The sequence below is a fragment of the Rhagoletis pomonella genome, unplaced genomic scaffold, assembly GCF_013731165.1.
Source record: "Rhagoletis pomonella isolate Grant_MI unplaced genomic scaffold, Rhpom_1.0 Rhpom_scaffold_00007, whole genome shotgun sequence".
NCBI classification, from domain to species: domain Eukaryota; kingdom Metazoa; phylum Arthropoda; class Insecta; order Diptera; family Tephritidae; genus Rhagoletis; species Rhagoletis pomonella.
In genome coordinates this window covers 41,350,543-41,373,328 of record NW_023458561.1, presented here as the reverse complement: position 1 = coordinate 41,373,328, position 22,786 = coordinate 41,350,543, and the positions used below count along the sequence as shown (strand labels likewise).

The 22,786-nt window shown below is 35.2% G+C and overlaps 1 protein-coding gene across 1 annotated transcript in view; it reads left to right on the top strand.

Moving 5' to 3' along the window:
- Nucleotides 1-22,786, top strand: part of LOC118742854 (5-hydroxytryptamine receptor 2A) — a 170,961-nt gene that overhangs the window by 111,914 nt on the left and 36,261 nt on the right. Inside the window, exons 5-6 of the mRNA XM_036475255.1 lie at nucleotides 10,041-10,230; nucleotides 13,099-13,236. Coding sequence (XP_036331148.1) covers nucleotides 10,041-10,230; nucleotides 13,099-13,236 — 328 coding nt within the window. The remainder of the gene's footprint in view (nucleotides 1-10,040; nucleotides 10,231-13,098; nucleotides 13,237-22,786) is intronic.

Below are 22,786 nucleotides of genomic sequence, written 5' to 3'. Positions count from 1 at the left end.
AGTAGAGTAGTCGAGTATCTTCCGTTGTTCTACTCAAGTTGATAAACCTCGTAAAGCTAGCGGTAGTCCACAAAACGCATTAGGCCAGGTGTTTCCACAAAAGGGAAATACGTTCTAAGATACCAACTCCAGAGCTAGGGTATATTACATCCCCTTTCGAGTACCGCTGTAATGCAATTAGAATACATGCGCTGATCAAATGGAGTGAGACGAGGTTTGGGCACTTTAGAATTTTGGAAGATCTTTCAGTAGACTTCAGGGGAGTGGATTACACAGTCGCGCCTACTGGACTAAAGAATTACTTCCAGACAAGGATCCCCTCAAAGGCAGAGTAGAAATAGGATACGGTCCTGATCTCGTATTCTGACTCAGCAGCCATCTACACTGATGGCTCCAAGTTGGATCTGAAGATAAGAAGTTTTCGCCTGCCAGATCTTTGCAGCATTTTTTCAAGCTAACATGACAGCAATCAAGGAAGCTGCAAGATGGCTGATCGATTCTTCTATTAATTTGCATGCAGTGACTAGCTTCTCTGATACCCAGACAGCAATCAAAGCACTTAATTGTGACAAATCGTCGTCCAGGATTATGATGGAATGTGGACGTACCCTGTAGACGTATAGGTGCTAGGCCATAGAGATGGAACGGGCAACTGTGTTGCGGATGAACTGGCAAGAAAAGTCACCTCTGCAAACTCTGGTTGGAGAATAATTTTATCGAACGAAGATGGTCTGCGGAACCCACGTGCAGGACAGCAAGGCATATTTGGCCTACGTTAGATAAGCGCAGGTCTTGCCCCCTCTACTCCGCTTGGAGCAACCACAGCTCCGGCATGTAATCGAAAGGGTAGGCCATTAGCTGTAGGCCATCAGCTGTGCCACTGTCCTGCATTGCCGAGGGCTCGTCTTCGCTCATTTCTCCACTATTTTTTTGAATGCTTGGTTGAACTTCACAAATTGCTTTTACTTCTAAGTCATGAAAAGGGACGTTGTGATTCTCTGGTATGGTATCACAATGGGCCCACATTAGCCTAGGTATGTCCTACTCCTGTGCTGGATAAGGATGGCCAAGTTAATCTAACCTAACCTAATCTAAGGCTCGAATGGTATTTAAGACAGAAAACTGACACTTTTTGTGTAAATGAAGTAAATTTATCCCTTACTAGACTTGTGTTAGCCAAATTTACTACCAACCATTGTCAATACATTTCGTGTGAACACTTTATGGAAGCGACAATTATAAATATGTAGCTTATTTTATTCAATAATTGAATGCACACTAATAACTATGAATTGTCACCAGCGAAATTTATGTAAATAAAAACACCTATACATCATTATTTATTTAAGGAATATCGATACTTTTTTAAATGCTATGTATGTACTGTAGGTATATTTTCCCACTGGTCATGCAATTTTCCATATACTATGTACATATGTATGTGTGCACGTATGCATATCACAAGCACGCCTTTTCACCTGAATGCACGACATTTACATAGTTATATATTTACATAAATATACGCAATTCGTTGGCTGCAACCACAGCAACATTGCCACAGAAAACAACAACAAACACAGCAAACCAACTACTCAGCACAACTAAATTGACAGCGAAAACAATTACGCGCCACAAAAACAGCACATAACCGCGTTTGCATCTGGCGTTATGAAGAACAAACTCAGCACGCCTGAATGACGGTGTTAACATTGCTGACACGCCTCCTTTCCACACTTCCGCACACATGCATCGCTCCTTCCAAGTTGATGACATGACTTGGTTGCAATTTTTTTTGTATGCACTTCATGTTTACATGTAGAATAAAATTTCCATATGCAATTTTATATGTTGTATTTGCTGTAAATGTGACAACTTTGTACGCGTCGCCGTCGATGTCGATGTCGACGTACTCAACCAACCCAACCGAAGGTGACACACAAGGAAATGTGTGGCAAGTTGATGGGCCGTCGCTACCTGTATGGGCTGTAACTGTAACTATAATAAAATTGCATACTTAATAGCCGGGTGCAACGCAACGCAAGGCAACGACACGATACTGTCACGTGTCAGTGTGCTTATTAAACAATTATCGCGCAGCCACATACGCACGTGCACGAGCGCACAGGTGCGCACAGGTGCAACACATTTATCCAAATATCATGCGGGCACTGATGTCCACATCAACTGGGCGTTCCGCTGGGCGCTCACAACAAATTAGCAATGGCGGCGAAGTGTGCTACATTCGATTTATGCTAATTGCCTGGCAAATGGCCAAATAAAAGGCATAGGCTTAACAACGAACGCGATCCAATTAAATTTTCTCACGAACACGCGATGTAAATTTATAAAATTTGACAATTTTCGTATGTATGTGAAAAATTAAATTCATTTAGATGCTAAAAGCTGCAAATAAATATCAAAATGCTTTTTATTTAATTTTAGTAAAATGTTTAATATTGTCTCAGGCGATTTCGACTTCGCGTTAAATGAATGATGCGTTTATACCGGTGATGGGCATCGGCTGGACCGCGGGCAAGGCTGTTTTAAGCTTTCTATTCATACATTTTGTATAGGCGCGTGTAGAGTAGAAGCTCTCTTTGCACATCGCTGGTTTATACTTACGTGTTTTCTAACCGATGCATTTTTTCATATGACCCATAATTTTTTAATATATTTTGTTGTAATCTTTATGCACTCAAGGCTCTTGGCTCTGCAAGCATCACATAATAATCTTTATATATAACGCGCGAAGGGATTTTTTGTCCCGGACGAAAGACTTGGACTGTATGTGCAAAAGAGTTTTACCTTTTTGAAAAGAGTTGCCACCTTTTAACAAATTTTATTCAAATTATTTAAAAAAAAAAATCAATTATTACAAAATGGGTATCAATCGAAATGGTTTTGAAAAGCTTTATTTCTTAGCTGAATTAAAGGAGGGTTACCACATGTTTAAAAAATCATATTAGGTAAGAGAAATAGGTATCACCATATGGGTGCCAAAAAAAGGGGTTTCAGAAAGTAGTAGTTTGGAAATATTTTGGAGAGGGTTGTCACCTATTTGAAATGTCGAATTTAGTTTACCTTTACACAAGTTATATGAAATTGCAAATAATGGATGTCAAACGAAAGAGTGTTAAGAAATCTTAAATTTTACCGCTAAGAATATGTTTGAGGTGTTGTAAGAGGGTTACCACCTAATTAGAAAATTAAATTTGTTTAATTATTGAAATATGGGCATCAATCGAATAATTCAAATATGTATCACAATGTCCGGCGAAGGAGAGTAAACAAGGGCTAGGCTTGAAAATACTTACGAAGAGGTCTGCCACCTGCTTGAAAGGTCTAACTCAATAAACTAATAAAAAAAGTACATGTCGGTGCACTGTTCTGGCTGCCGGGGCACAGCCGAGTTCATGGCAATGGGAAGGCCGACGAGCTAGCCATGAACGGGTCGGCTCTGGATATCTCAGAGGCATAGGAGATGCTGAAGTTTCTGGAAAAAAGGTGGCTAATAGTAGGTGGAAAATCTACAATCCTGTAAGGTTAGCAAGAATCTGTGACCCACCTCTTGCGCAAAACGCACTGCACTTCTCATCAAACTCAACAGGAGGGATTTACCTCGACCTACTACCGTTTACACAGGGCACTGGGTCGTGGGAATCCATGCTCTATTATTAACCCACTGCAACTGCTTAATTTCTTGAACTCGACACCTTCATCTTCTTGTTCACCTACATGTTCATCTTTTTCTTCATCTTCGGTTTCATTGTCACCATCATATTCACCTTTATCTTCATCTTCACCTTCATCTCCAACTTCATCTGTATCTTTATCGTCAACTTCATCTTCACCTTCGTGTTCATCTTCATCTCCATCTCTACTCGATCTTCTTCTTCATTTGCTTTTGTTTTTGACTTTCGCCGCCATGATTTTCAACGCAGCCGTTAGTTGCAGTGATGCCAGATTGTGGGTTATTTCCCTATTTGAGGGATATTTTGCAACAAAAATTATTAAAAGGGAAAAAGGGACATTTCAAACAAATAAGGGATTTTATTTTGATGCAGTTATTGTTGCATAGTTGATCCAAATTCAAGAATATTCGACATTCTTACGTAATTAATCTTTCTGAAGATGTGATGTGGAGTGAAATGGTATATAATTGTTAAAAAATATAAGGACAATTTCGAAAATTTTCTTACGTTAACCAATTCAAGCGCTGAGTAAGAAAGAATCTTTTCAGTTGTAACTGGTGTTTCATGTAAAAAACGGAACAAATTATCTGATGAAATGGTAAATAGCACATGAATGTGCTTCAATTTTAAAGTCACCAAAAAATTTTTGTATGCCCTTAGTGAGTGAGCAAAAAAATGTAAGTGAAGCGGTCGGCCCCCGGCAGGCAATGGCAAACCTCCTATTCCTGCCATGAAAAACAGCTTCTCATAAAAATACACTCGCCATTCGGAGTCGGCGTAAAACTGTAGGTCCCTCCCCTTTGTGTGACAACATCAAGGGACACGCCACAAATTGGAGGAGAAGCACATATGTATGTGTAAGCGCCAATTATTATTATTATTATTTTATATGAATTTTACTTCTTTACTACTGAAACATGTATATGTTTAAATTCGTTGGGAATTTTGTGGGATAAATTTTTAAGCTGTGGGTAATTGAGGGATTTTTCCCCCATTTTCGTGGGATCGTGGGACAGAGAATGTCTGGCATCACTGGTTAGTTGTCTGTTCCCATATACCACTTTCATATTTAACGCAAGATTGCTAAGACTATATTCAAACAGGCACCTAATTGGCAATTAAGAACCCTTTCACCAATTTAAGCCTTAATTGTTACCCAATTTGTCATACAAAAATTCAAATTATTAATTGCCAATTAATTATTAATTTGTGTCAGATTCTCTATGCAACCCTGCTAGGTATGTTTAATTTTGACTTGGAGGTATGTTTATTGAACAAAATGCAATCAGCTGTTTGTTTCTGTCCCTCTTTTACAGCTGATATTCCATAAGGGATGGAAAATTTTATTATAAAATTGTACCTAATTTACGGAAAGCTTTATCTAAGAGGAGATGGATGTACCTAAAAAGTAAATATGTATTTCTATTTCCCATCGATACCACATCAACTTCTGTGCTCACATTAAACAAATTTTGGCTATGAAAATAATCTCTTCGAGCAGCACGAGGCAAAACTATGTTGTAGAAAAGGTGATTTCATTTATTTGTATATAATTTTTTTGTATTTTTATACCTTTCATGAGCATGAAATGGTATTATAACTTTGGTCCGATGTTTGTAAGTACCAGAACAAAAAGAGATAGACCCATGAAAATGTATACTTATATGATCAGAACGTCGAGCTGAGTTGATTTAGCCATGTCCGTCTGTCCGTCTGTCCGTCTGTCCGTCTGTTTGTATGCAATCTAGTCTCTCAGTTTTCGAGATATCCGGATCAAATTTGGTAGATAGGTGTATTTTTATAATGTATTAATCATTTGTCGGAACCGGACGAATCGGACCACTATAACATATAGCTCCCATACAACTGATTGTTCAGATATGAGATTTTTCATTATAACTTCTCCATTTATGCAGCTACGAACATGAAATTTTGCAATACTTGCACCCATTATCAACAGAATACTTACAGTGAAAATTGCAAAGATCGGGTCACTATAACCTATAGCTCCCATACAACTGATTGTTCAGATATAAAATTTTGCGTTATAAATCCTCCATTTATATAGCTAGGAACATGAAATTCCGCACTGTTTTCAATAATTATCAACAGAAAACTTACAGTGAAAATTAAAAAGATCGGGTAACTATAACCTATAGCTCCCATACAACTGATTGTTCAGATATGAGATTTTTCGTTATTATTCATCCATTTATGTAGCTAGGACCATGAAACTTCGCGCTGTTTTCACTCATTATCAACAGAAGACTTACAGCGAAAATAACAAAGATCGGGTCACTATAACCGGCAGCCCCCATACAACTGATTGTTCAGATATGAGGTCTTTTATCATAACTCCTCCATTTATGCAGCTAGGAACATGAAATTTCGCACCATTTTCACTCATTATTAACAGAATACTTACAGTGAAAATAACAAGGATCGGATGACTACAACATATATCTTCCATACATCTGATTGTTCAGATATGGGATTTTACTGTAAAACTCCTTTATTTGAACAGCTAAAACCGATAAATTTCGTAAGATATTTTGTAAATAATAATACAAAGTCTACTGAGAAAATCGGCAAAATCTATGCTGTATAAGCTTTATCTCCTATAGCACTGATTGTTAAGATACCAGTTTTTGCCATATATCTCCTTTATGTACGAAACTAAACCCAATAAATTGTGTTACCGGTTTACATACCGATCACATAGCGGTGAAAATCACTTAGAGTGGTGTCATATAAAGTATATCTTCCATACCTCTGATTGTTTAGATGCGATTTTTTATATAAGTATGTAACTCCTCTATCGATGTATGCAGATGTATTCAAAAGCAGTAATCTGTCAAAGTAAAATTTGCAGATGTTCATGAAAGGTATGAAGCCTTCGGCATAGCCGAAGACAGCGCTGCTCTCACTTGTTTTTTTTTTAATTTTTACATTTTGTTTTATAAATGAAAATATTTTTTCTTTTATTTGTGTATATTTTATCTGTAAGTATTACTTATTTTTATTTAATTTAAAAAAAAAAAATTATTTAATTTAAATTTAATTTTAATATTAAAAATAAAATAAAAATATATCTATCTAATTTCATTTAATTAAAAAAAAAAAGTATTTGTAGTTAGTTTTGCTTTTGTCTTTCGAAGGACTGTGGTGAGTTGAAAGACAGTTACCAGAATTGCCCTGTAAAAACTATGACTTCAAAACGAATACATTTGATATATTTATTTCTTTCAGAATTTATTTCCAGTACAAATTTCCATTATATCTTCTCTCACTTAACAGCTGTTGAGAAAAATTGTCTTCATCTACGGAAAAAAGAAATCATATTTAAGCTGTAGTGACAGCGAGTTCCGTAGAAACTGGAAAAGTAATGGAAGGAAAATACTCTTCTTCAGGGACAAAATGAAGTAACTCCACTTTTAGTAGTTAAAACATTTTTGTAAATTTCTGTTTAATGTCTGCTTCTTTTTCAATTTTTTATAACTTGCGTATACTACACTTTTACGCAAAAAAATCCTTTTAATCCTTTTGTTCAAAGGCAAAACAACAAAAGCGCATCCCATACAATTTCCGCCGACCCACATAAAGTGAGATGTCTAGCTGGAGGCGTAGAAAACGTATTTCATTTATTTTTTTGTTTGTTTACATTAGTGCTTGCTGCAAAACACTCATAAATGTACGGCATTGTGGCACTAATGAAAATCAAAAATTCACAAACAATGTTAAAAAAAGCGTTGTAAAATCGACAAAAAAAATTGGTAAATCCGGCCGAAAAAAATTACAAACCAGCCAGCAGCATTGTAACTGGGAACACATGCAAAACTAACTATCGAAAGTAATAGTTGTTGCAATAATTGTTGCAGGCTGTGGCAAAGACAATGTCCATACATATGTATGTACATACATATGTATGTACATACAAAAACACATGTGAATGTTGCATGAAAATCATTCAGGCGCAAAATAAAAAAAAGAAATAAAAAATGCAACATTATTTTTGGGGAAACAACCGACGAGCCTTTTGAAATCGAACCATTAATGTTGAGTGCGCAACAACACGCGTACAAAGGCGTATGCGTTTATGGTGTGATATATGTACATACATGCATGCATATATAGATTGCTCCAGATCTTACATACATGCACACGCGCAAGAGTTATGGCAGTTCAGTTATCGTATTTATATCCATTTCGAAATTATTTTAGACCTTGAGCTAGCAAAAAAAAAAACACAGGCCTGCGAAATTTAAATTTTGTTTTCCCCCTAAAAAATTTTGTTAATTTTTTTAATATCTATGTGTGTTAAATTTAAATGCAACTTGCAATTTTTTCTAACACGTCGAGATTTTTCTTATTGATGACATATACATTTTATGATTTTTAGCAATTTGCAAGGAAATGGAATTTTTTTTGTATATCAATTTTTATTGGAAGTGTTCGTGTAGTATTGAGTTATATTAGGTTTTTTAAGTTTGTTTTTAAAATTCTTAAATAAAAATGCAATTGAATTATAAAAGAATCATGTTTACGTGTACCTTACATGAAATTGGTTGAAAAAAATTAGTTTTAAAAAATCATATTCAGAAAAACTTTCAATATTATATGGTACAAAATCGCGTCTTAAACAAAAGGTCGGACACGGTCGGATTCAGTATTTAGTATTACTAGAGTGCTTTGTTAGTTGAAAGAACTCGATGCATTACGAGAACTCGATAAATTTCCTTAACTCTATGAATAATGATTATTCAATAAATATCGTTAACTTGATCAGCTTCCTTAACTTGACAAATTTCGATAATCCCATAAATTTTTATAGCACCACAACTACCGTAAATTTCGAAAATTAAGTTTCAGTGTCTATAAAAACTACGTCCAAATGCTATTCTTAATATATTTTTTTTTTTTAATTTGCCATTTTTGCCATGAGAAAATTTTGTTGAGCCGTGTTATCAGGGACATGCAGGGACATGTCTAAATTTGGGAACTCATCTTTATTCCTTTGTTGTCAGCGCTCCGTCCGACGAAATTCGTCAGCAATTTTTTTTCTGCTTACACTTTAACTAAACGCAACAATAACAACAGAAAAGGTTTTTTTTTTTAATAAGTAATTTCCGTTTCCACAACCAAACCTTTGGAAAGAAGGAACATCCCTAATATTAACAACAACATTTATGTTTATACATATCCTTTAAATTACCTCCTCCTGGTTTTTGTGCCTCAAATTCAAACATTGGCTTAGAAAAGTGTGCATGGCAACGCGATTTTCTCGCAAACAATGAGACAACAAAAATTTGGTAACCGACAAAAAAATTGCAAAAAACATTGACGCAAACCAATTTTTTATAAGTGCAATCTCTGCGTTAGTATGTGCAAAAAAGTGGGTGGGTAGGTGGGCGTGTGCGTGCGTGTGTGTGTTTACTGGCTGTATGAGTTTTTAATGCCGGATGTGCTAACTGCATACCAAAGTGGTAACACTTTACAAAACGACGTTGCGCATTCGCGTTGCGGATGTACACAGTTACTACTAACTACTACATACCACTCCGTCGCCAATCATGGCTGCCGGCGGTGATACCACAAAGGCGTTTCTCTGCATTTATTCATGCATTTTTTTTCGTTTTGTTACTTTTTTTGTCGCCTTCAGTGTCAACAGCGGATGTTGGCTTGGCATGATTCTATATCGTTGCAAATGTTTATGTTACAAATTGTTTAGGTTTTTTTCTACATACGCGTATTAAACCACATGCATATGTACCGACATATGTAAATTTATGTTTTGTTCTCATTTTTTTCTTTACTCCTTCTCGGTATAAAATTGTTACAGATTAAAAATTTTTATTTAAATTTAATGATCGTCATAACGCTTATGTCACTTGGCCATTTTTACAGTGTTTGGTATGCGAAAGTGGAAAGTAATTACTTTTGCAATCGATTCTGGACATTTTATATAGCTTTTGTTTGCAGTGTAGCTTTCCTTAAAATTTAAGATTTAATCTATGTATAACATAACAAGTAATTTTTAGCAAAAAAAAAACCGACTTCAACTCCCATATAAAAAAAAAATATATATATCTCAAGATCCACTGATCGGATCTCAACCAGATTAGTATGGGACTACCTCTGAGTCACTACCTTTCCGATTCAAAAAGAATTATCGAAATCGGTTCACGTGGCCCAAAGTTATGCGGTAACATACATAAAAAAAAAAATAAAAAATATTCCGACGAACTGATAACCTCCTCCATTTTTGGAAGTCGGTTAAAAAGAGCATCCACTGACATCTTTCACCAAGTCAAAAAAAAAAGTCTAACTATTCCCCATTTTTATTTTCAGATACTGGGCGGTGACTAACATCGACTACATTCACTCGCGTACAAGTAAGCGTGTCTTTCTTATGATATTTTGTGTTTGGTCGGCGGCAGTTATAGTGTCGTTGGCGCCACAATTCGGCTGGAAGGATCCCGATTACTTGCAGCGTATAGAACAACAAAAATGCATGGTTTCACAGGATGTTGCATATCAGGTGAGTTTAAACTATTTAGTGATGAGCGGTTAGAGGTGCCTATTACGTTCCACCGTGCGTCACCCAGTTTTGATACCTGGTCAAAGTGGTATACCAAAAAAATATAGTAAAGGCTTTTTTTAAATGGCCTTCGCCCTTCGACAATGGCAAACCACCGAGGGTATTCGAGCTTATGAATTAATCCGAATAAGTTTTAATACGCTGAGTTCTAGCTGGTCAAAGTCAAAATTTTCTCGAATTTTTGCGATTTAAAAAAATTAAATTTTGTAATTTTTTTTTTTTTTTTATTAAAAAAATTTGGTGGACGTCTTCATTTTTATTTCATTTTCGTTCATAGAACAAAATAGTGTGATGTCACATGATATTGATATTTTAAGGGTGGGCCTAATTTGTGCCAACCTACTTTCAAATGTAGAGGATGGTAGTATTTTCCCGTACACAGTAAAGAAGACGGCTTTGAATACCCAAGGATAATTGCAAAAAAAAAAAAGTAAATCGTCACTAGACACGAATAAAGGCGCAACCTCAAAAGTTGACCGCGAAAAAAGGCGCGCAATGAAAACTTCAGTGAAGAAAGTCTCTTAACATAGTTGACGGCGAAGAAAGACGCGTTAAAATAGTTGACGGCGAAGGAGGCCGCGTAAACTTATTTTCGCGGTCAACTATGTTTGCGGGTGTAATAGTATGTACATTCCGTAAATAGTTCTTGGGGAATAATGCTGAAGTGACAGTCCTTGGCCAAGCATAAATCTATGATTAAGCGTTTTCCTTCGTCGAAGTTTTTCTTAAGCGCCTTTTTTCGTACAATTTTTTTTATGCGTATTTTTTCGCAGTCGTACCCCTAGCGCGCCATTATTCGTGTCTAGTGACGAAATGCTCCTGGGCCACACTGGAGAAGTGATACTTACGTTACATATCTATTTTGTCTCATAACCAACAATACTTTTACATAACCAACTTCTTTTGCTTAAGGTTATATTTTTTGTCTTTTTTCTGTCTCACCTACCCCTGTCCCTACCTATACCCCTGTTCGTTCTAATTACATTTTGTTATTCTATTTTCCTTTATCTTCATTTTTGTCTTTATACTCTATCGATAATAAAATCTATAGTAACATCCAACAAAATATCGATAACAAAACCAATAAAAATATCGATTACAAATTCGATCCAAATTTCTATAGCAAAAACGATAACAATATTGGTAACAAAATCGACTAGAAAATTTGTTAAAATATCAATAACTAAATCGATAAAAACATCGATAACAAAATCGATACCAATATCGATAACAAAATCGATAAAAATGTCGAAAAAAAATCGATAAAATATCGATAACAAAAACCGATTAGAAAATCGATTAAAATGTCGATAAAAAATCGATAAATAGTAGATAACAAAATCTATAAATGATCGACTACGGAATTGATAAATAATTGCTAACGAAATCGATATTAAGATTGTTAAAATATCGATAACAAAATCGATAACAAATTCGATATAAATTTCTATAGCAAAATCGATAATAATATTGGTAGCAAAATCGTTTAAAAAATTTATAAAAATAGCGATAACAAAATCGAAAATCTCTAAAATCTCAAAATAGGTCCCAGATTGAGTCTCTGTGTCTCTATATATATCCTTTTCACTATAATTACCTTTATCTTGATTTTTCTTCCTCTATCTTCGACTTCACTTTCATCGGTATCCTCATCCTCATTCCCATCTTTTTCTTTATACATATTTATCTTGACTTTTATGTTTATCATTTTCTTCATCTACATATTCCCCTTCACATTTGCCCTTATATATATATAAGTAAAGTGTTTAAATTTACATTGATCTTCATTTTTTCCTTTATCTTTACGCAATTGTTTTTGTTTTTATTTTTACCTTTGCCTTTATACTTTTCTTTATCTATGTACGTACTCACCTTTACTTTCATTCTTGTATTGGTCTTTTTTCAAGTGGTATTTTCAAGTGGGTTAAACTAATATCATGTGCATACACTCAAGAAGCACTTGGTTCAGCCCCAACCATTTCTGTTGCACCATTTCCGTTGCACCATTTCCGTGTGCAATTTCCGCTGAATTTGCCAATTTACTCCCAACCAACCAACCGCCGCTAAAGAAGCATCTACACCACATATTACCGTTGAACAGTGTCGGCTCTTAAAATCAAAGAATATGTTCCCATAAAATCTTGGCCACCTGTGGTTGTCTGGTTCAATGAAAACAGATATTAGCCACGTTGAATTTATTGACCAGGGATTAAGTGCGATTTAATTCGTCGACAAATAAGAAAATTTATTTTTTATTTGATTCATCAAATTTAAAATTGAAGTGTCCGAATTTAGCTTCCCTCCGAGGAAGGTATCATTTCAGCTAGACTAGAGCTTGTCGCGAGAAGAGCCGAGAGAGCTTTGGAGCCGTAAGAGCTTCGTTTCTGGGTGGAGAGAAATCCTTCCATTTTGCTTCTGGATTTGATTTTGTCCAGCATCCGTAATCAGATTGTGACTCGGGAGAAAATAATGTGCCGTACGTCAGCTGTGTACACCTAATCCGCTATATGTGGCTACAAGCCCCATCTTTTGCCTATACCCTTTGTGAAGTGAAACTTCTTTAGCGGCGGTTGGTTGGTTGGGAGTACATAAATTGGCAAATTCAACGGAAATTGCACACGGAAACACGCGAACAGGCCGGTATACAAATGTATCTTCCAGAGAATAATTTTCTCGCAAGCGAATGCTATTTGTTTGTCGCCGGGAAGAACTTTTTCGTGTTTACATACATCGCTAGGCCAACATCTTTTAACTTCATAATATAAATAACATACAAAAATTTAATTACATTCTTTGTGTCGTTTTCAGGTCTTTGCCACATGTTGCACGTTTTACGTGCCGCTGCTCGTCATATTGGTGCTTTATTGGAAAATCTATCAAACGGCACGTAAACGCATACACAGGCGACGGCCACGACCAGCCGATGTGACTGGCAACAATAATCAGGTGAGTAGCAATTAAAACAAAACCACTGTATTTTAAGCTTCAATGGCGTCTATGTGTTTAAACACACGCACGCACACACACGTATGTACACACAATCTTGTAAAATTCTTTATTTGAATTTATAATTTAATTAAATAATACCAGTGGTTTTACCCTCCTTCCCACCCAACACACGAGGGGCGCTGGCCGCATAACGTACGATTTTTTTTTTTTTTTTTTTTTTTTTTATCGATCTTTGTACCACGATTATAGCACTATATTTCGGAGATCACCACATCTCCTCATCAGACTTCTTTTTTCTAGACTTCAGCAGGGATCGAACCTGCGTAATCAATGTTCAAAGTCAGAAGCGTTAACCACTTAGCTATGTACATTCCGTAAACTCTTGTTGCTAAATCATTTTCCTTATTTTTTTTTGTGCCGAGTCTTGGAAAACGTGATTTTGTTAAATGTCGAGATCTAAGACTATTCAGCTACAGAATCAAATTCACCAGCTGATTGGATATGCTGAAGAAAGTATTTGAATTATTGAGAGGGGATAGTTTTCTTCCTTCGAGAGAAACGCATAACTTTACATTTTTTAAGGTTTAGGGGCATATAATTTGAATTACATCATCTAGACACGCTGCTTAGACCTTCTTATAACAAAAACGTTTCTTCGATATGGAATATCGTCACTCAACACGAAAAAAGGCGACAGCGAAAAACTATGCGTAAACATAGATGTATACCTAGCCAAGGACTGTCACTTCAGCATTATTCCTCAAAACCCTTTGGGGAATGTACATACAAGTACACCCGCAAACATAGTCAAATAAGTTTACGAGTCTTTCTTCGCCGTCAAATAGGTTTAGACGCCTTTCTTCGCTTCGTTTTATTTTATGCGTATTTTTGTTGGGGGTAAATAATCTTACTCTGGGTACCTGGCCATGTTAATATACTCGTAGATTGAAACGAATTTGCAGATCACGCAAGCACTTAAATCCCCACTAATAACAACAGAAAACTACACTTATCACTTATCACTTCCCGCCGAAATTTCGATTCACCTTATAACCAAATTCGTAAAATGCACCAATTTATACCAACAAATATAGTCCAAATAATTGTGTTCACATACGTATCCCTTGTCTTACATTTCAAATTCCTTTTTCTCTCTAAAACATTGTACATATCGAGCCCTAACCGCCAAAATAACGTAAGCGACATTTTTTTCAAAAATTTTCTTTTTGATGCAGAAATATTCCTAGAGCATCTAGATGCATTTCTGCATCAAAAAGAAAATTTTGAAAAAAATGTCGCTTACGTTATTTTGGCGGTTAGGGCTCGATATGTAGACTAAGTAAGCTTAAGGCCTAACTAGTTGCCATAGCTTTAAATACCTTATAGTTAACTTGTAAAAAATTTACTTTCATAAGATAACTGATAAAAAATAAAAATAGAGATATACATTGAGTACTAATAAAATTGGTATACTTAATCGTTAGTCATAAAAATTGTTGCAAATGATTACTTATACCAATTATAAAAATTACTTTGAATAATTACGACCAAAACTAGAAAATGCTAAAAGATTACTTACCCTTCCTTCTTGTGTGTGTCAACCAATGACTTAAAAAATCTTGTAAAAATACTATAATAAAAATGGTACTGTTTTTCTATTGGAATTATAAAATCTATTATATTTTAAGACGTCTACCAAAATATATCGGAAAAATATTAAGACTTAAGCGAGCTGGACCGATTTGAAAGTACCTCCAAAAATTAATAAAAATAGATTCTTAAAGATGTTGTTTGAAAAATCCCTTCAAATGACAAAATGGTTTAAATTTAAAAAATTTACATAAAAACATTAAAAAAAATAAATAAATAAATTTTAACAGAATCGTAATAATGAGGTTTTTGATGCTGTTTTTTAGCTTTTTTCAAAGATTGGTAGAAGAGAAACTTGAATAAATGCACCTAAACCCTTCGGATTTAGACTTGTGAGGTATCAGTGTAAAGGTATTTTCTCACCCTTTTTATTTCATTGCTAGGATAGGTAGGATGAACGAACATCATTCAAAGTTGAATTAAGATGTGTTGGCATTTGAAAAAAAAATCAATCTTTGAAAAAAGTAAAAAACAGCATCAAAAATCTCATTCTTACGATTCCGTTGAAAAGATTTTTAAATATTTGTATGCAGAATTTTTAAGCCTAATCTATTTTGTCACCTGAGGGGACTTTTTGCAAAAAGTTCTTTAAGAAACTATTTTTATTCATAAAAAAACTCCATTTTTGGAGGTATTTTCAAATCGGTCCTGCTCGCATAAATCTTAATATTTTTCCGAAATATTTTGGTGGACGTTTTAAAACCGCAACTTTTTTTGGTGATGCTGTCTAATGTACATACATACATAAATGGATCAAATAAATCCTAGTATAGTACTATATGTATGATTTTTTGTATGCACGGTTATTTTAGAAAAGTACAGGAAGACATAGAAAAGAAAAGCGAAAGGGAAAGCGAAAGAACAACCAGCGCACTTTTCTCCTCTGTTGTATGTTTAATATTTGCCACAACATTAACGGTTTCATTAACTTAATTGCTTCGCAACAATCAGCGTGCGCCTCCAGTGAAGCGTACCAGGTTTTCCCAACACATTTTGAACTTCAAACGCAAACATTGCTGACGCAGCACAATAACTAATTGCACTAACTGTTTTTACAGTTACTCGTACAATGCATTTCACTTTTTTCTTGATCATTCCAGCGCTGGCTCTAACCGGCCAGCAGTGAAGGGAGTAGTAAAGCGAGTGCGCCTAGGCTGTGTGGCGGTTGGTCAGTAGATAACTATAAATGGTCAACCACAAAATTTAATGTCAAGCGTAATGAAGTCCGATTGTTCAACCACAATTGCTGGTATGCCATTTTCTTCGTAGTTCTGTTATATTAGCTACGCTCCTCTACATAAATACGTATGTATGTATGTATCAGAGCTGCTTAGCAACGCGGTTAGGTACAGAAGAGAAATGTTTATAGAATGACAAAGAACGGTAGCCAGAAGGGTTACTAACTAAGAGGAAATTGTGCAATAAATTAAAAACCAAAAACAAGCGGCAATGAGCAGAATAACATCAAAAGCAGAATAAACGAAAAAAAGTTTAACAATAAAATAAAGAAAAAAATTTAAGAAAAAGTTAGTGAAGAAAACAATGTGGAAACGGAAAAAATTACTTAGCAGCAAAACAATTACTGCAAAAAGCAGAGAAAAACACAAAAAATGCGAGGTAAAAGAGCAAATAGTAAAACTACGAGGAAATTAAAGATAAAACTAATAAAATTAGTGAAGAGCGCGAACTTGCACGCAAAAAGTTGAAAAAGTGAAATAAACTTTTTTTGAGCCAGATAAATTTCTTTGATTGGAAAAACTTTTAAGCACAGTAAAGAATGATGACAAATAAAAAGAATTTTTTTTTTTAGATAAATACAAAACTTTAATTCCTGTTAAATGGCATGGCAGGATATAATGCCTTTAGTTTTGTTTAGTTAGTTACAATGCTTTGATGCAGAGGCTGTACCCGGAAGCATTTTGCACTAAAAAGCAAAGCAGATAGATAATTTTAGTGAATACCGCATTTTTTCTTTTTTTTTACAGCAAGAATAAAGCAAAAGTTGCCTGATATTTTCTGACCAGAGGTCAACCGAATGTTGTGACATTTTGTGTTGTTTTTTTTTTGCGGTTTTTTAAATTTGATCTGCACACAAACCGGTTTCAGCATTGTGTCATCTGCAGTGTCATTTCTCGTTCTGAGAACGCCGCAACCGGTTAGTCTTCAAACCAAATTTGACAACAGATGACGGAGAATCATTCAAAAATACAACATATGCCTACTCGGTCATTAAGCTCTCACAATTAAACGAGACTCAAGATGGCACAACGTCGACGCCAGGTTGTCTCCAAATTAAAATTGACAAGGGATGAAGGAAAGTCGTAAATCATACTTTTTGATCTTAAAGTTCCCGAAACTCCCAAAAAATACTGAAAAATGCCAAAGAAAATCCCGAAAATCACAAAAATTAAATCACCAAGGATACCCGGAAAGTTCTTTGTACCCCCATAATTAAAAGGCACTTTAGACATCGGTAACCAGGTCGCCGTATTTGTTCTTACAAGTGTTCGTCCTTGTTTGGCACCATTTTTTTATCGTGAGGGGTACAGCGCTCACAGAACTGGTCTTTAGCCACCTCGCCCTTCTTTTCCATGTCGAAAATCATTCAGAGTACTCGGTAATAGAGTCTCTCTCACAACTCAAAGTTGACACCAACGAGGACATCAACCAGCCGGGTAGAGGCACCTTCGTCGTTAACAAAGCGTACATTCCAAGTGCATTCCACATTTTCACATTTCATCATCACAGAAGGAGGTCTACTCCAAGGTTCAGTTTTACTTTTCATAGGAATTCGATTTTATTTGTGTAGCTTCAAGCCCAGCGCACAGCCCATTGCTGGGACTCGCTTCGGTTTCTATCCGGCGTATAATTGGTGTATACACCGGAAGTCGTAAGCTGCTTGAACCGGATGCAAAAAAAAACGGTTTTTGGCCACGCTCTATTGATAATCGATTACAAACTTCCCCAACATGTTTGGTTTTCTGCACTCCACCATAATTCTTGTCTTCAAAGACCTGTATGAAATTTACCGAGCAACTAGAATTTATTTTTTTGCTGTCCTCTTATTCTCGGCACCTTAGCCTAACCTAGCCCCCAACATCTTTTGTTAGCCGACCTATGTAAGTGCACCATTCCGTCAATAGTAAAAAAACATTTAACAATTTTCATATAACTGAATATTTTACAAACTCTAGAAAAACTACGATACACTTAAAATACCAAGACCACATGTGTTTTGATAAAGCTTACCGTCTTACCACAAGAAACACCTAAGTAAGCAAAACACAATTCATCAACAAATGATCAACTTAAACAGCCACAAGTGTTTTGAGCTGCCATTTAAGAAGCAGCATCGTAAGACGTATGTTTGTGCACGTGCACTTAAGTTAAGTTAAGTTAAAATGGCAGGCCGGACGGTGGAGCATATGTATGTAAGTATACAAACATCTATGGACTTTAAGCTAGGCAAAGTGCCTGGCAGCCCAGTGGCCTGCAACTGTCCGGCTGATACTAAACGAATGTGATGGACAGATAGATGTTTTTATGATAATACGTACACACATACATACATATATACATACGTGTGTGTGTGTGTGTGTGTATGCAAGTGATTGCCATAAGCAGAAAAGATGGATGGGCATCCAAGAGAGATTCGCTAGCTAGCTTAGGAACTGGCGCTATGAATTGATGAAATGCAGCTGTGTTTTGACGGACAACTAAGCTCAGTGGTCCAATAAAATAGTATCGGACATAAGCATCGCTTGTTTGTGGTAAAGTTGGCGCCATTAGGGAATGGACAAGATAAAATAAATGCTAAATAAAAAAAAATACCTTCATAAGCATCAGTTGGACACATTTATTTCTTTTTTGCTTGTTTTTGTTTTTAGATTTCTGCTTCTTATAATCATTCCTGCTTTTTAGGTTATGCAATACTTTCCCGTCTAAAAACTTTTGACCATCAATTGTACTTAGCGTGCACAAGTGGCCGGATTGTAAATACAAACAGATTTAAAAAAAAAAAATGAAATAAAAGATGGAAAAGCGAAAAAAAGTGCCACATAGCAAATGTAAAGTTTATGCAAATAAAAAGCTAAAACGAGGAAATCTAGGAATTTAAAATAAAAAATTCGCCCTTACCACATTCCAATGGTGAACTTCTTTACCCCCTATTAGTCTACTCAGAGAAATGACCAATTGACTGGCTGTTAGTATTTCAACATTGAAGACAGGATACTACATTTCTGATTGCTTTTATTCAGTAGACGTAGCAAAACTTCGCACTGTAACTAGGACAATTTTTTCATGACTCTGCTGCAGTAGTAATAAATACGAAATTTTTTCTGTGACTATTACTTTATCCATTTGCATTTTCATTGCGCTTGTTGTTTCAATATGGCACCCAACGATTTCCAAATAGAAAAAAAAAAAAAACACTGCCATTAATACTTTACTCTACTGAATGCAGGCAAGCACTTAAACCTAATTTAACGCAGATAATTTAGCTGATCTCAATGCATCTGGCTTATAAATATACCCAAAGGCGTAACTATTTGAAGCGGCACATCACTCTAACCGGCGTTATTCCCTGGTTCCGTTATAGTGTATAGCATAAGCCCGTTTTACTAGCCCTCAGCCGCTTAGAACAACTTGAGTTCGCAACGAACCAAGTCGATAAGAAAAGTAAATAGCTGCTCTGAGTGCCAAGCATCCATTAATGACTCAAGCTGCCACACGGTACGCTCAAAGTCAAATAATGCCTGCCTGATCTTTCTTTCGATTGTGTCTGATTTTCTAGTCAGACTTATGTATGCTTGTGGGTACCAGACGCTAGAGGATCACTCTTGGACAGAGGGTCTATTGTCAGCTCACGGGAGTTATGTCTTTCTGACCGAAGCGTTCGAAGGATTTTCTTAGGCTCACAAAGTCGCAACTCTCAGTTCGGGGTGTGTATTGCCAGGACACTGTCCGAATGATATTCTTCCGGGCGAGACTAAATATCATACGGGATCATCAAAAAATAAAAAACGAAAATTTTTTTTTCTAAAAGCGGTCGCCTTTGGCAGGCAATGGCAAACCTCCGGGTGTATTACTGCCATGAAAAACAGCTTCTCATAAAAAATACAATCGCCGTTCGGAGTTGGTGTAAAACCGTAGGCCCTTTGAAATTTCATGCAGCGACTCTATCTCAGATTATATGCATGTAGCTGAGCTAATTTTTTACACGATTTTATGTATAAACCGATTTTATGTGTTTATTCTTACCTCTTCATATTTAGAGGCTTAATATGGAAGTTCAATGCTTGCCTTTTTATTTTTTTTTTCGCCCACAAAAGAGAAAAAGGTATTCCAACGACGCTGCAATATTCAGTCGAATAAAGAAAGAAACCTTGCGTACATTTGCCTTTTTTCCCATAATGCACTTTATATTCATCGCTCGTAATTTTCATTTAATGGCCACAACTTCAATAAATACAATTCTCAGTTGCTGTGCTTGAATTCCACTTTCCACATTTCCACCGAATCATAATTTCTTCTTCACTTAAAACAAAATTATTTTCCATAAGAACTTTGCCGCGTTTTCCGTTTTTTAAAACAATAGATTTCTGGTTAATTCCATTTAGCATCCAAACCAAATTAAAAGTCAAGGAATCTCATTAAATGGCAGACAAAAACAGGTGGCCAATTTCACTGACTATTAATTAAAAACAAAATGGATTAAGCGCCAATATCTATGTATGTTATATTTTATATACATATGTATGTAGTTATGTATATATACAATTGTTGGTATATACAAGACAGTCAACAAAAAGTGTGAGAAACGCGCAACAGCTGCTTAATTTTACGGTCGAGCAGTGCAGTTAATTGACTGAATTTAAATTGAAAATCCTCTTAGCAATAGCTCATAATTAATGACCGCAATATGTGTATGTATGTATGTGGAGCAGGTGAGGGGTGTGGAATTTTTCGTCAGTACCAGCAGCAAGAGCGTAAACAGAAAATTGAGCGTAAAGATCCTTGGAGAGATTTTCTAACTTAACAGGTCGGTCAACTTATAAGGTACAGAATTACTTACTCCTGTTTTGGAACTAAACTGGGACTACAGTTTATTTACGGATCTTTGAATGTCTTTGGCAGAGCTTAGAATTAACCCGATACATTCCAGTTTGTCGTTAAAAAATTTCGATAATTTGATACATATCCATAATTCGATGAATTTGAAAAACATTAAAATCCGATAACTTAACAAAAATCGATAACTCGATTAATTTCGATAAATTTCGATAACCGTGCATTTCGAGCGCTAGATAACTCAAAAATTTCGATATCTCGATATAAGCCGATAACTCAATAAACTGTTGATACCTCTATAAATTTCGATGATTCGGTAAAATTATATAGCTACATATTTTTCGGAAGCTATCGACAAATTTCGATAACTCGTTACACACTGGTAACACGATAAAATTCGATAAGCAGTTATATTTTGATAAACTTATATAACCAGGAAATTTCGATAACTCGATATATATTTTCAAAATTCCAAAAGCTTCATTCGAAAATTTTCGGTAAGTCAATAAATATCGATAACTCGATAAGTTGGAAGAACTCGATGCATTACGAAATCTCGGTAAATTTCGTTAGCAATATAAAGAATGACAATTAAATAAATAATTTGGTAAATAACGATAGCTTAATAAATTTCATTGAGTTGACCAATTTCGATAAAGCCATAAATTTTTCGTAGCTGGATAAGTATCCATAAATTTCGACAACTAAGTTTGTGTGTCTATAAATTTCGGCAACGCAATAAACATTGATCAATTCAAATCAAAATCCAAATTTCAGATTATGCACGAAAATTAAAAAAATAATCCCCAAACTTTTCATCGCAATTCCACGCATTTTAATTTTATTTTCTAGAATAATTGTTGGTATGCAGATTTATAGCTTATTAAATTCTAATACAATAAAGTGCAAATTTGAAGTTGGTAAATAACCACATAGATTTTTGATAATTTGTTTGCTGACGGTTTCACGCATTTTCTTCCACACAAAGTAATTTTTTATATGCAAAAAGTGCATAACACTTTAGTATACTAGATTTTAAAAGGCTATTACACTGCATACCAAAAATTTATTTAGAAATTCTAATGTTTTTGTACAAAGTTTAAAATTTGAACTTATATGGTTTTTGTTAGATACGGAGCTGATCTTTAATAAAAAATTAATGAACCTTAAAAAGCAGAAAAAAGTAGGCAAAACTGGTACAAATTTTGATGTGCTATCATTTGTCGCGGGCTGTACATTAGACTGGTCCAAAATTTTTTTCTTCTGGCCACCCCTCGGAATTGAAAAATATTTCTTGTTTGTCCAGACTTCATTACAACTTCTGCAGATTAGTAAAAGTATTTACTATAATAAATTATCATTTTATTTTAAATTATTTTAATAATCAACAGTGCTCCCAGGGCTCTGAAATTTGCCATTTCAAAAAATAACTTTATGATGCGTTTAAAAAATATTCGGAATGGGGTTGCCACCTTACTAAAAAAATACAACGACGATTATTAAAAAAATGTACATAAGCTTATTAAATACCGCAATATTAGTATCAAACGGAAGGTGAGGAAATTTCTAAAAAGCTGATTTGTTTCTGTGTTTTTTTTTTTTAACGATCCTAATGGCCATCCATATACATATACTGGAAAATAAACACTAACATAGCCACAAGTATTCCTACTAATTTAACCATAATTTTCTGTGGTCGATAGCAAAACAATCATCGCGAAAAAAAAAAAACAAATATCGTTTAATGTAACTTGAGAGTGCCAAAAAGCAATTTTCCTTCCTCCATCCTCTTGCGTCTGTTTCAGACGTCCTCTAAGGACTTTGC